General features: G+C 43.7%; 1 protein-coding gene across 2 annotated transcripts; it reads right to left on the minus strand.

Moving 5' to 3' along the window:
* Positions 1-3,602: 3,602 nt before the first annotated feature.
* Positions 3,603-14,442, minus strand: LOC118401400 (L-threonine ammonia-lyase-like). Of its 2 annotated transcripts, none has more exons than XM_035798880.2 (11): positions 13,498-14,442; positions 10,187-10,547; positions 9,792-9,908; positions 9,439-9,680; positions 9,150-9,315; positions 8,892-8,994; positions 8,658-8,733; positions 7,280-7,405; positions 7,001-7,168; positions 4,787-4,844; positions 3,603-4,205 (listed from the first exon to the last, which is right to left on the minus strand). In XM_035798880.2, the coding sequence occupies exons 1-11, from the start codon at positions 14,181-14,183 to the stop codon at positions 4,107-4,109; spliced, it is 2,202 nt and encodes a 733-aa protein (XP_035654773.1). In that variant the 5' UTR covers positions 14,184-14,442; the 3' UTR covers positions 3,603-4,106. The 2 variants fall into 2 exon arrangements, with proteins under 2 accessions (XP_035654773.1, XP_035654782.1); XM_035798889.2 differs by having other exon boundaries at positions 14,080-14,434.
* Between the last annotated feature and the right edge of the window lie 1,177 nt (positions 14,443-15,619).

Here is a 15,619-nt window from a genome sequence, read left to right on the forward strand (position 1 = left end):
GTAGTTATATTGACTACGTCCACCCTAGCTACCGCATTAATGTCTTAATTGAAATGACGGATTGCTTCTTATCCGCTTGTCATTGTCACGCCCTGGTCTTAGTATTTTGTGTTTTCTTTATTATTTTGGTCAGGCCAGGGTGTGACATGGGTTATTTATGTGGTATGTTTTGTCTTGTTTTTTTTTTGTAGGTATTGGGATTGTGGTATAGTGGGGTTATCTAGAAAAGTCTATGGTTGCCTGAAGTGGTTCTCAATCAGAGACAGGTGTTTATCTTTGTCTCTGATTGGGAACCATATTTAGGCAGCCATATTCTTTGAGTGTTTTGTGGGTGATTGTTCCTGTCTCAGTGTTTGTTTGCACCAGATAAGGCTGTTTAGGTTTTCACGGTTCTTGTTTTGTATTGGTCGTGTATCATCTTCATTAAAGATGTATCGAAATAACCACGCTGCATTTTGGTCCACCTCTCCTTCACCGGAAGAAAACCTTAACAGTCGTCCCCTTATGCCATAGTTTGTACATCTCAATTGTCAGTAGAAACCACATTTGTTTAAGCAAGTCAGCCATATGAGCTATGTTTTTTTTAAAGGCTGTAAATGAGGCTGAATGAACTGTTGCAGTGGTAAGGTGTTGGGACTCTATGTATGTAGGCCCTTACAGTTTGTGGGCAACGTTTGTCAACATTATAGTGCAATTAATGTATTGTTTAGTGTTGTGTAGTGGCTTTACTGGCATGCATCCCACAATTTTTTTTTTTATTGCCCCAACAAGATTTACAGTGAGGGAAAAAGTAATTGATCCCCTGCTGATTTTGTATGTTTGCCCACTGACAAAGAAATGATCAGTCTATAATTTTGACGGTAGGTTTATTTGAACAGTGAGAGACAGAATAACAAGAAAATCCAGGAAAACGCATTTCAAAAATGTTATAAACTGATTTGCATTTTAATGATGGAAATATGTATTTGACCCCTCTGCAAAACATGATTTAGTACTTGGTGGCAAAACCCTTGTTGGCAATCACAGAGGTCATATGTTTCTTGTAATTGGCCACCAGGTTTGCACACATCTCTGGAGGGATTTTGTCCCACTCCTCTTTGCAGATCTTCTCCAAGTCATTAAGGTTTCGAGGCTGACGTTTGGTAACTCGAACCTTCAGCTCCCTCCACAGATTTTCTATGGGATTAAGGTCTGGATACTTACTTGTCCACTCCAGGACCTTAATGTGCTTCTTCTTGAGCCACTCCTTCAGGCTGAAGGAGATTGAGATTTTAGCATGTACAGTGAGGGAAAAAAGTATTTGATCCTCTGCTGATTTTGTACGTTTGGGACTCCCAATCACGGCAGGTTGTGATGCAGTCTGGAATAAATAAAGTTATCAATTAGTTACCCTGACCAAATGGACAGCACAGGCTGTATGCAGCTGCTCTTATTAGTAGCCTACAGTTGATCAGACTGAAAATTGGTCTCGTTTTCATCCCATTCAGCATGTCAGATCTCTAATGTTAGGGTGAAGCCTAGGCTGCTATAACATTTATGTAATGAGTTTTTGCTTGTGTCTGTGTCACACACCCTGACCATAGTTTTCTTTGTATGTTTCTATGTTTTGTTTGGTCAGGGTTGTGATCTGTGTGGGCATTCTATGTTACATGTCTAGTTTGTCTATTTCTATGTTTGGCCTGATATGGTTCTCAATCAGAGGCAGGTGTTAGTCATTGTCTCTGATTGGGAACCATATTTAGGTAGCCTGTTTGGTGTTGGGTTTTGTGGGTGATTGTTCCTGTCTCTGGTTTTGCACATTTCTTGTTTTGTTAGTCTATTCATGTATAGTTTCTTTATTAAAGAACCATGAATAATAACCACGCTGCGTTTTGGTCAGCCTCTCCTTCAACTCAAGAAAACCGTTAGTCTGTCCAGAGTGGTTTTATGTGTTATCATCTTTGCAGGAGCCTCCACTGTTTGGAGGAAATATTGGGTGCGTTCGTAAATTCACTCTGGCTACCTACTCCGATTTCAGAGCACTCTGGTCTGATTGTGCAGTGCAGAATGAGAGTGCAGAATAACTGATTAATTTAATAACACATTGACACAGGTGTCGTTAAGCCCGAGACGAAGTCGAGATCCGGCAAACCGTGCAAATATATCCTCCTAACACAAGCTTTGAGGGCATTATCACTTTTATATATATATATATATATATATATATATACCAGCATATTCAAATACTGATTGACATGTTTTCAATAAAAATGTTATTTTGGTGCATTTATTCATACTATTTCATCCTTCCACAAGATATAGTCCCGACACAAATCTACCCAAGCCAGCTGCTCATTTGTTCTAGCTGTTTGGTTGCTAGAGACGCGACCCAGTCGTTTGTTCTAAATGTTTCATTGCCATACTGGCGAGCAATGTCCAAAAATCCAGCCAGATTAAATAGCTGCATTTGCATTTGTTTAAGCTGTTTTCTAGTGACATTTATTTGGATACATCCATAACAATGAGCTAATGAGGTGCGATTTTGCCTGGCAAAGAAAATGTTCTCACTCGCCAGGACACTGTTGTTCAGAGGAGCTAGCCAACAACACAGCTAACACAATCACTTCAAACTGATAGACATTTCAAATTGACATTTCTTTCTTCTGTATATCCATCAAAATGATGCCATCTGATTTATGATTTCGACTGGCTGAGAAAGCGCTGCCTGCCTCTCCGTCTCTCCCCTCACAGTTTCTGTGGCTGTGTCACAGGATTTATTGCCATTACAGGAGAGTAATTATCTGTCTGTAGCTATCTATTTGATTACTTTGATTAACACAGAGCTTACACTCAAACATCTCCTCCTGCTAATATCTCCCCAGGCACTGTCGTTATGTTTATTGAATCATAGTTGCTCCAGTCTCTTTCAAATGCACCAGCTATTAAAGCTATCACTGTCTTCATTTTGATACAACTGGTCATCTTACAGATGATAAACTGGAGAAGCTTGAGGGGACAGTTCATAGGCACCTAATCTTGTGGGACATTTGTAATATCTCAGTATCAATAGCTGACTCGTTTCGTAGATGACGACGTGTTTCTCTGTCTTAGCTGCCGTGGATTGGTAAGAAGTATAGGACATTGGGAGGTCTAGATTGCTTCATTGATATATAGTGGTCAGTTTCTTAGCACTGACCAGGCCAAAGTAGCACAGCGGGGTCAGAATGTCCTCTGCTAACGAACTTAGGGAATTAGCCCATCTAAATCATCCCGTCTCTCCTCTGGCACTGTCTCCTCTCATTAATCAATGAGATGTCATCTTCTGAACCATGAGGTAACTTTTATTTCAAGGCATCGCACACTCCTTCTCCCTCTCTCTCTCTTTCTCTTTCTTTCTCATCCTCTCTCGCTCAGCAAGGGGTGGGTGTTAAAGGATCAGGTCTGACTCTATACAATAGCCCACTTTATTTAGCTCCTGCGATCAAATGAATTGATGGGTAGATAGCAGATGCTCTAACACAACTATGAATAACATGCATTGTGCAGTTGATCCCATTGGCTGACCTTACCTGATCCTGTCTCATCTGAACTGGACATACAAATTACGAAGACAAATAGTTGAATACGTCATCATCATCAACTTTTATTTCCAGAACATAATGCTTTTAATTGTCACTACCACTGTTATGTTAGGATCAGCTGGGCTTAATCATTGTCCGGGAAACTGGCCCAAAAGTACCCCCTGAGCTCCCTAATAACAGAAGTATGGGGTGAAAGTATTGTTTTCTCATCAGAGCAGCATATGCAGTAAGTGCCATATATTCCCGAATTTAAAGTGTATCTCCCTGTATAATCTATACTAATCAAAAGGCTTTATTATACTCACTGATACTCAAAAGCAATTGCAATTCGGTAGTTTTGCAGCAAAAGAGTTCAATGCATGTGTTATGTGTGAGTTTGCATATACATTCACAATGTTTCTGTTTCATTGTCTGTTTAATTGTGTGTGTGTGTGTGTCTGCAAGTGACGTGCATGTGCGAACATGCGTGTGCATGCGCGTGCATGCTTTGTCCGTGTGTGTGCGTGTTCAGAGTGAGAGCCGTGACGAGGCCGTGACGTGTGTTGATCACCGGTCCAGCCAGCGTAGTGTGGGGTAGCGCTCAGACAGTGTCCTGCGGAGCTGAGTGCTCTGTGTCTTATCTCTGGTCTCCACCACACACTCCACCTGTGAGCACACAACACAGATTGCATATATATTTAATCCTAATCATCTCTCACTGCCACACACACACACACAGTCTGTGAAATGTAAATGAATGATCTCTAAGATAATTACACATTGACCCACACGTTTAGAACATACTACTGTTACGTGGTTGTAGCATGATGCAACAAGCTCCCAACACACTCAATGCATCTGAAGTCCCTGTCGATTCCAGCCTGTCTCCTTTCTAATACTAGACTTAACCCGGTACATGATAGTAACATAATATTGTACCTTCCCATAATATACCTGTACATAACTTGTTTTACAGCTGCCAACTTTACAGTCAGTTAAAGTCACACATCTGGAACTTCTAAATCATGCTTGCCATTAGTAGGCAACATCTCAATCAGAGTCATAAACCACTTCCAAATCAATCACATATTGACACTGTCTAGCACCACTAGTCCAAGAATCCACCACACATCTCACACTACCCTGCACTACCAACACAGGGGCAACCCTAGCCAGGGTTTCCACGGCAACGACAGTGTGAAAAGCAGCTGAGTGGATTTTGGGGGAAGAGGGTAAGGCTGTTGTACCAGAGCCTTGAAGAGATCGCCTCTGTCATTGTGTCTACGGTGGCAAACATCCAACAACCTGATGGAGAGAGAGAGAGAGAGAGAGAGAGAGAGAGAGAGAAAGGTAGAGAGAAAGAAGATGAAAAGAAGCATTACTGAGAGGTGACAGATGTACAGTGCCTTGCAAAAGTATTCATCCCCCTTGGCATTGTTCCTATTTTGTTGCATTACAACCTGTAATTTAAATAGATTTGGATTTCATGTAACGGACATACACAAAATAGTCCAAATTGGTGAAGTGAAATGAAAAAAATAACTTGTTTTAAAAAAATTCTAAAAAATAAAAAACAGAAAAGTGGTGTGTGCATATGTATTCACCCCCTTTGCTATGAAGCCTCTAAATAAGATCTGGTTCAACCAATTACTTTCAGAAGTCACATAATTAGTTAAATAACGTCCACCTATGTGCAATCTAAGTGTCACATGATCTGTCACACGATCTCAGTATATTTACACCTGTTCTGAAAGGCCCCAGAGTCCGCAACACCACTAAGCAAGGGGCACCATGACGACCAAGGAGCTCTCCAAACAGGTCAGGGACAAAGTTGTGGAGAAGCATAGATCAGGGTTGGGTTATAAATAAAAAATCCAAAACTTTGAACATCCCACGGAGCACCATTAAATCCATTATTAAAAAATGGAAAGAATATGGCACCATAACAAATCTGCCAAGAGAGGGCCACCCGCCAAAATTAATGGAACAGGCAAGGAGGGCATTAATCAGAGAGGCAACAAAGAGACCAAAGATAAACCCGAAGGAGCTGCAAAGCTCCACAGTGGAGATTGGAGTATCTGTCCATAGAACCACTTTAAGCCGTACACTCCACAGAACTGGGCTTTATGGAAGAGTGGCCAGAAAGCCATTGCTTAAAGAAAAAATTGGTGTTCACCAAAATAAATGTGGGAAGGTAACACATGGAAGAAGGTACTCTGGTCAGATGAGTCTAAAATGTAGCTTTTTGGCCATCAAGGAAAACACTATGTCTGGCGCAAACCCAACACCTCTTCATCACCCTGAGAAGACCATCCCCACAGTGAAGCATGGTGGTGGCAGCATCATGCTGTGGGGGATGTTTTTTATCGGCAAGGACTGGGAAACTGGTCAGAATTTAAGGAATGGTGGATGGCGCAAAATACAATGAAAGTCTTGAGGGAAACCTGTTTCAGTCTTCCAGAGATTTGAGACTGGGAATGAGGTTCACCTTCCAGCAGGACAATGACCCTAAGCATACTGCTAAAGCAACACTCAAGTGGTTTAAGGGGAAACATTTAAATGTCTTGGAATAGCCTAGTCAAAGGCCAGACCTCAATCCAATTGAGAATCTGTGGTATGACTTAAAGATTGCTGTACACCAGCGGAAACCATCCAACTTGAAGGAGCTGGAGCAGTTTTCCCTTGAAGAATGGGCAAAAATCCCAGTGGCTAGATGTGCCAAGCTTATAGACATACCCCAAGAGACTTGCAGCTGTAAAAGTGCACTCTATAAAGTATTGACTCGGGGGCGGGGGGGATAGTTATGCATGCTGAAGTTTTCTGTTTTTTTTGTCTTATTTCTTGTTTGTTTCAGAAGAAAAAATATTTTGCTTCTTCAAAGTGGTAGGCATGTTGTGTAAATCAAATGATACAAACCCCCCCCAAAATAAATGTTATTTCCAGGTTGTAAGGCAACAAAATAGGAAAAAATCCAGGGGGTGAATACTTTCGCAAGCCACTGTAAACATATAGAACGAGAGAAAGAAAAAGTGGATGAGTAGAAAGAGAGGAGCACACTTCATTCACATTGGTCTTGTTATCAGAGGATTTGTCTGTCCAGACTGAACATCCTGCCAGGTAAAGCCTCCTGTCCTGTGGCTTATTCTGATGCGATCGGATGTGGGGAGAACAGGGTCACGGGGCCAGATTTGGCACAGAGGCATTACCGTCACTGAGAGAGTGTGAGTGATCTAACTATACGCACTTATCTCCATCCATATGCAGCACAGATATCAGAACTTAGGTGATTAATAAGGTCTGGTAGTACTGGGTTATGGTCAGTCTGTCTGACCGTACACTCTGACGTGTGTTTGTGTTTCAGAGAAATAGGGAGTAATCAACCGCTTATACACTAGTGTATTTATATTCAGATGTACAGTATAGTTCATAACTATCTGTTCTCATGTTAGTGTTTAACTCACTTGATGTCCTCTCGGGCCAGGATGTCCAGTAGCTTGGCCATGTCCCCTGGAAAGTCCCCCAACTGCACCGTAAACTTGTTGACCCGGTCGTCCAGAACCAGGGCTCGGTCAACACACTGTCTGATCAGGTCCAACTCCATGTTAGCACTGCTGACGACCACAGCTACCCTGCAGCGGGCAGACAAGGACATAGATGGAGACTCAATTCATCGGAATATCAATAGGTAACCTTTTATATGTTTTGATACAGTAACCCACACTAGCCGTGCGTTAACCCACCTTTTGCCCTTCAGCTCTGGTAGTTGACCAGCCAAGATGGCCGCCAGTCCCATGGCTCCCTCTGTGTCCACTGTGGAGTGTTCAAACTCCTGGAACCTTAGCATGGCTACCAGAGAGTCCTCCTCTCTGTTGGGAAGAGTAAAAGGTCAGGTATACTCAGAGAGAGAGAACAACTATAGCACCACAACAACAGCAGTGCTAAATGACAATGATTGAGACATTTTACTGCACTCGGGGCTCTAATTTGCGACCATCTTGATCCCATATGATCCTAAATATTTAGCTGTAGAAGAAAAATATTCGCCCAGATAATACATTGAATGGCAAAATTATATTGGTGTCATTAGGAGCAACAAGTTAAGTTGTTACATTTGTATCATATATTGCGTATACTTTCACCTCACCTGTGAGATTGAAGAGGGAATTCAGCAACTTTTAAAAGTGCTTCTTTATTACAAAAAGTTAAACAAACATTGACCCTTAGATTTGATCAAAGTTTTACAGACATAAAAATAAAGGGGACTTTTATGTATTTCAAAATGGCCGCCTATTGGTCAGATTATTGCAAATAATCACGTCATATTTTGTGTTGTATTCCCATTGTGGTTGGTCCCTGAACGCATCGGAGAACATTTAGCAATATACAAAAGCCTCCTTCTTTTCTATCTGCAAATGGCTATTAAGGCAGAGACGCATTTTTGCTTTTAGCACTCTGTTTGCTCCTCAATTCATGCACCTTGGTTGGAGAGGCAGGTTAACCCGGCAGTGTTCACTTCTCTTTGCACCTCACCTGTGAGTACCATGGTTGCACCTTTACAATGCATAGAACTGCTAGTCTTTTGCCCAAACTGTTCAAAATGTAAGACCGGAGCTAACATCTTTCCTTTCCATCGCGGATTCGCAATTCACATTTGATCATTTCAGAAACCATGTTGCGGGCCGCTAACTTGTTTGATAACAAGCAAATGTCCAGTCACGTTACCTAGCTGCCTAACAACCTGGTAACTTGTCCAGTAAGAAGGCACTGGAAGGAAGGAAATGGGCTCCTCCAGGAGATATGGATCCATATAGGCCTAGGGCTCTATTCAATCTGTATCGCTGAAGCGAATGCAGTCTCCGCCACTGTGGGAACATCGTCTTTAATTGTCAATCACGCAATAACGCTGAACCTCCATGATACGCATTTAATAGAGCCCCTGGTGCTCCTTAGTACTGTCTGGTGCTTCTAACCTTGGGAGCATCAGTGCTACCAATATAGAGCCATGGCAACAATCACAGCACTGGGGAACAGAGGGGTGTCTATGTCCAGACATGTAGAATACTATGACGATGGCGAATGTGTGGTGAGATACCCTCCTCTTCCATAGAGATGTAGTACCTGACAGAGATGACTTTATCGACAAATGTCTTAGCCAGCTGGACGGTGTGGGTCCCCATTGAGTGCTCAAATAGGTCTGGGGATAGAGAGTGAGTTATAGGCGTTGAGTTCAGTGAGTACAGCGCCATGACAATCTATTTAAGAAAAAGGAAGAAAACGTACAGAGAGAAAAACACATCACAGGGGGTAGAGGTGTGGGTTCGGATAGCCTACAGGGGTACAAGTGCACAGTACCTCCATAAAGCTTCTTGTTTGGGGTGCTGTATAGTTCTCTAGTCACCGGGCTGCCTGTTTTGAGGGACTGTAGTAGCAACGGGAATCCTTCTGGTTCAACTCCCTGTCAAAGAGAACAATGGTACATAAATCACAATATTATTTTGTCGATTTAGTGGACATTCAGCGCTATGCTAAGTATGGGGATCCATATGTTTGCAACTTACTCACTACGACAATAGTACACTAAACAAATATTCAGAGTTAGGAAACACTTACTATGACAGTGATGCGCGAGTTGAGGTGTTTGATGGCGGCTGCTGTGCCAACCAGTAGACTACACTGCCCACCAGCGGGCACAATGACTGCATCTAGTTTGGGCACCTGCTCATAGATCTCCATGCCTACTGTGCCCAGTCCTGCCAAGTACACAGCACTATCATCCCTGAGCGAGAGATAGAGAGAGAAATACAGTATTACCATGTGCCCATGTGTTAGTGTCACATTGCCATCAGTGCATGTTATAAAATAAAGGAGAGCTATGGGAATGGCTCCCAGGGTGACTTACTCTTCCAGGTAAAGGTATCCGTTCTCCTTGGCCAGGTGGCGGGCGTGTTTCAGGGAGTCCCTGGCCGTGCTGCCGTAGGAGATTACCATGGCGCCGTAGTCACGGTACATCCTGAGGTGGGGCTGGGCACAGCTGGCTGGCATGATGACAAACACTGGGATCCTCAACTCCACTGCATGGTGGGCCACGGCCATGGAGAAGCTACAGTTTGTAGCCACAATTACCCCCTTCTTCTGCTGCTCCTGTGGAGGGGGATGGGATTAGTAATTAGTATTTGTTAAGCTTGTTAGCTACTTGTTAGCTTGGACTGTTCACCAGCTGGAATGCATTGAGAGATGCATTGTGGTGCATACCTGGCTGAGGGAGGTGAGCATGTAGAGAACGCCTCTTTCCTTCACTGAGCCTGTGTAGTGGAGGTGTTCCTTCTTCAGGAAGATCTCCATGCCGTACTGTTTGGACAGTCTGGAGTACTGGGAACACAAACAAGCACGATGCGAGTCAGCTTCCGCATATGAAGCAGGGTTCATCATCTACAGTTATTACTCTTCGGGGAAAAAAGGTACTAATTAGAAGAAACGGAGGGTTCTTCGCCTGTCCCTCATCCAAGAATCCTTTAAGAACCCTTTGGTGAAAAGGCTTTAACTGGACACAAAAGGGTTCTCCTATAGACGAGGGACATCCAAAGAACCCTTTATGGTTCTAGCTGGTACATTTTTTTGTGAGAGTGTATAGAAGGCTCTGAACATACCATGCAGGGGGTCTTCTGCATCCTCATCTGGATTTTGAAGGCTGCAGCACTGATGTCATCGAAGCGGAGGTATTCAGGCTTGGGTGGTGTGATTGCTTTGCTCTCGCTGCCTCTCTTCTTGTTAGTCTTGGGCGGGTCCATCAGCTGGATCTGAGGGGCCCCCACCACCTTGGTCTCCTTGGTCTTGACTTCCCCATTGAGGCACTCCTCCTCCTCAATACCAAAGTCCTTCAGGCGCTCTGGGTGGATGAGGGTGGGCCGCACGCCCGCAACCCCGTTACAAACGGGGGCGTCCTTGTTGCTGGTAGTCTTGGAAGAGGTGGAGCAGCCCTGTTTAGTTGACCCAAGACGCTGCGTCTCGCTGGGGGAGAAAGGAAGATCAACAGGGCTTGGAATTACTCTCTCTGGTTGGGTGTCTGTAATGATGGATACAGCTCTTACCGTTATACACATGTATTTCAGGTCAAAGGTCTCAGCAATGGACTAGAGTGATGAGAGGGAGCAGGAGGAGAGAATTGCTAATAGGCTGGGTGGAGTTTTCAGGAGTAAGATTTGACCATGTGTGTGAACAAGTGGGGAATAGATTAGCCACTGCTTTACAAAGTCTGGGAGTGATGGCAGTAACCTTGTGCTCTGTACAATAGGAAATAATCCACAGAGATCTTCCCATGTCCAGGTACAACTGGCTGTCCCTGATGACAACGGAAATAGCTGTAGGTTTTAACCTATTAACCACACACACACACAAGGCTCTTATGTTGTTGTCTGTTTGGATGGTACAGAGGGGAAGTGAATGGTTTAATTTAGTCACCTATCATGTTCTCAGAGTTTCACCTCTGCTTGATTTATTTGATCTCTGATTAAACAATGACTCATTTGAATCATTTCAACGCAGTCTTTTAGGGGCATGCAGTAATTAAACATGCTTTGAATAAAGGTAAATGAGAGAGAAGCTTATTATCAGTGATAGTTTGACTAAATCCTGTAACTCAATAACAACTTGGTAGAGCATTTAGTTGGATTGTTGTTAAACCTAGTACTTAATGTCCAAATATTTCCATTATTGTCAATAGGATTGATAATATAGTTAATTCAACCTTTGCATTATTGTGGTAATTAGGATACATATAGTTACAGTTGAAGTCGGAAGTTTACATACACCTTTTTCACAATTCCTGACATTTAATCCAAGTACAAATGTTCTGTTTTAGGTCAGTTAGGATCACCACTTGATTTTAAAAATGTGAAATGTCAGAATAATAGTAGAGAGAATGATTTATTTCAGCTTTTATTTATTTCATCACTTTCCCAGTGGGTCAGAAGTTTACATACACTCAATTAGTATTTGGTAGCATTGCCTTTAAATTGTTTAAAAACATTTCGGGTAGCCTTCCACAAGTTTCCCACAATAAATTGGGTGAATTTTGGCCCATTCCTCCTGACAGAGCTGGTGTAACTGAGTCAGGTTTGTAGACCTCCTTGCTCGCACACGCTTTTTCAATTCTGGCCACACATTTTCTATAGGATTGAGGTCAGGGCTTTGTGATGGCCACTCCCAATATCTTGCCTTTGTTGTCCTTAAGCCATTTTGCCACAACTTTGGAAGTATGCTTGGGGTCATTGTCCATTCAGAAGACCCATTTGCGACCAAGCTTTAACTTCCTGACTGATGTCTTGAGATGTTGCATCAATATATCCACATAATTTTCCGTCCTCATGATGCCATCTATTTTGTGAAGTGCACCAGTCCTTCCTGCAGCAAAGCACCCCCACAACATGATGCTGATTTTTCGCACCAAAGTACGTTCATCTCTAGGAGACAGAACGAGTCTCCTTCCTGAGTGGTATGACGGCTGCGTGGTCCCATGGTGTTTATACTTGCATACTATTGTTTGTACAGATGAACGTGGTACCTTCAGGCATTTGGAAATTGCTGCCAAAGGATGAACCTGACTTGTGGAGGTCTACAATTATTTTTCTGAGGTCTTGGCTGATTTCTTTTGATTTTCCAATGATGTCAAGCAAAGAGGCTTTGCGTTTGAACGTAGGCCTTGAAATACAATCATAGGTACACCTCCAATTGACTCAAATGATGTCAATTAGCCTGTCAGAAGCTTCTAAAGCCATGACATCATTTTCTGGAATTTTCCAAGCTGTTTAAAGGCACAGTCAAATTAGTGTATGTAAACTTCTGACCCACTGGAATTGTGATACAGTGAATTATAAGTGAAATAATCTGTCTGTAAACAATTGTTGGAAAAATGACTTGTGTCATGCACAAAGTAGCTGTCCTAACCGACTTGCAAAAACTATAGTTTGTTAACAAGACATTTGTGGAGTAGTTGAAAAACAAGTTTTAATGACTCCAACCTACGTGTATGTAAACTTCCGACTTCAACTGTATATTATCAGCAATCAGGTCATTCAGAATTAAGGCTCTATTTATAAAGACATACAGGAATTAGACCGGGGATTAGATTCACCTACTAACATCGCCTTATAAACATTCATAGCAACTACATGTAGTATTCATTAAATTGAATTTAAATAACCTAATGCATTCATATACATGCTAGTGTATGATATATTATGTTTTGGGGAGACTCCTTTTCAAAAGTCACTTAGTTTTGCTCACATTATATGCTCTACTGAAATGGATAGACTGTATGTCATGATTCAAACCAGCTGTTAAAATATAACTTCACTTTAAGTTTCCATTGTGTATACACCACAGGAGGTTGGTGGCACCTTAATTGGGGAGGACGGGCTCGTGGTAATGGCTGGACCGGAATAGTATCAAATATCTCAAACACATGGTTTCCATGCCATTCCATTTAATCCGTTCCAGACATTATTATGACCCGTCCTCCCCTCAGCAGCCTCCACTGGTATACACATGGGCAGAATTTCCAAGAGCTAAGTCATAGCAACGACGTCAAGATACAAACAGCACTAGCACATAAAACCACCAGGTGGAGTTACTCTGTTGACATTCTATTTCCCTAATATCATATGTATTTGGCTCTGTTTCCTGTTTCACAACCAGTCGTTCTATTAATATCGTCTACTCAGGCATAAGAGCTGCTTTACCCTTTCACCCCATTCCCCAGTTAACCCTCTGACACTAATGTCCATCGACACCATTTGCCTCTTTAATCCTTCACACTTTCTCTCAGTAATGCCACCTCTCCGTCTCCTTTCTACTGTCTCGGAATGTGGAAGACCCCAAGCTTCTCTCTGTCTTTCACTCTCTCCTTTATCGCTCTCTCTCTCTCTATCTGTAGGTCCTTCCCTGTGTCCAGTCTGTTTACCTGGGGAGGAAGAAGAGGATGAAGGATAGAACCAGGCGGAGGAGGAGGCATATCAGAACGTGGAAGGCTGGCAAGAGAAATCTGTTCCCCAGGTCTGGAGAGGGTATCACAGGGGCAGGGACATGGCTAAGGGGGGCCTTGGCTACTACTGTGGACCTGGGGAGAGCAAGGGAAGCTGGAGGTGGTGGAGGTGCTGTTTCAGGTGGAGGAGGAGAACAACAGGGATTGGAGATGGCGTTAGATTTGGGGACAGGAAGGGGTTTACTGGTGGCTCTAGAGGACTTGGTAGATATCCTTGCACGAGGAGAAGGAAGATGGTGGAGACTGGAGGTTGTGGCTGGTGTAGTTAGTTGACCTTGGGGAGAGAGAAGAGGTGCAGAACAAGGATGAAGGAGAACAGGAAGAGGTGCAACACGAGGTGCAGAAGGAGCCACAGCAGGAGTCACTACAGGAGAAGCGGCAGTGGGAGTATTTGGTTCCTTAGGGTGTTGGGGGGGTACGTCTACAGCCAGGGCTCGGGTGGGAAATCCCTCTGTGTCTAATGGGGTACAGTGGATGGGTGATGAATCTGTAGAGTCCCACCTCTGCCAGAAGGGGTCATTCTCATCACTATCGCTGAATCCCACTCTGTTAGGCGATCCATCTCTGATATAGTTGGCGTAGATGAACTGGGCGGCAAAGTTCATCCTGGACCACCTTTTCAGCTATAGTCCCAGGATCCACTCTGGATAAGTCCCGAAAAGTCCTCTCCCTGCTCCTCCTGTGTTGCGCGTCCAGGAGTGTGTGGGACAGTGTGTCGTCTCAGAGCGCTCCCACTGTGTTAACTGCACTGCCCTGGATCCCTTCCTGGGGCTATTTAAGGAGTGATTACCCAGAGGCACATGCCCGCCCGCCGCCCAGCCCTCCAGCCCAGCTTGCCTCCAGCCCTGGCCTAGCCCCTCCTTCCCCTTGTCTCTATTCCGGTCCCAGACCTGGAATAAACCTCCAGGTCCGTGGCGTGTTGGTAATCAGACGCTGTAAGGGGATAGATACAGACTTACAGTTTATCTAGGGAACAATGATCTGGGATCTTAGGCAGTTAGTCGAGATAGAGACACTAGGAGGATCAGAGATGAGAGAGAGCGAGAGAGAGAGCGCAATGACTTTCTAAGCAGGGAGATCCTATTCAGTCAGGATAAGAAGGTATGTAGAAGCTTCCTCCACCTCTGATCTCTAAACTAGAATGAAGATGTCCCCTACAACGTTCCCCACAGTCAGCGAAGGATCAACAAAATCTTTGACCTTTGACTCATTTCAGATAGTACAGCTGTCTAAAAGCTCACTTGACTAAAACTCTATCTCATTGTGATTAAGATAGCAACATACACTATATAGTAAAGAATGTAATATTTGATGTTTACAATATGTGAATCTAGGAATCAATGGGGCTGACTGAAGTCTGACTGGAACAGTGAGAGAAGAGATAAACCAGAGGCAAAGGTCATCGTTGCCCTACACAATCCCATCTACACAGAAACACACGCGCAGCACGCTCACACACACACATCAGATTGAACCCTAACCCCTTTGTTAGTGACAGGGAGGGATGTGTCTGCCAAAGAGTTAACCGGTATCCAGAGCTGACCTAATCTTTTGGCAGGACAATGGTGTTTTGTAGGGTCTGTAGAATGCTAGGAGATGGGGCATGAACTAAGAAACAGGGCGTGGGTGCAAGCTGTCCCCCCCAAAGGTCCTTTCTAATGGGCTATGTAGCACTCGACCACCCCCTACCCTGGAGCATTGAGGCTTAGATGGCTGGGAGGCTCTGTTCCATTCAGCACAACTCCCTGTCTATCTGATGATGACCCTCTTGGCAGGCCAACCACTGTTGTTCCTGGAAAGGCTACCAGGGGACCTAGCTGTGCTTCCCACACAACTCTCCTTGAGAGAGAGAGAGAGAGAGAGAGAGAGAGAGAGAGAGAGAGAGAGATATTATCCCTGCACCCACCCTCCCCTCCCTCTCTCTCTGTCCCCTTGTTTGTCAGGCGTCTCTTGACTGCCTCCTTTCTCTGTGTTGAGTTTTGGTTTATTAGTGGTATTCGGTAATAACATGTTCCACAACCAGCCATCTTCATGCCTCTCT

Source organism: Oncorhynchus keta, chromosome 2 (genome assembly GCF_023373465.1).
Source record: "Oncorhynchus keta strain PuntledgeMale-10-30-2019 chromosome 2, Oket_V2, whole genome shotgun sequence".
NCBI classification, from domain to species: Eukaryota; Metazoa; Chordata; class Actinopteri; order Salmoniformes; family Salmonidae; genus Oncorhynchus; species Oncorhynchus keta.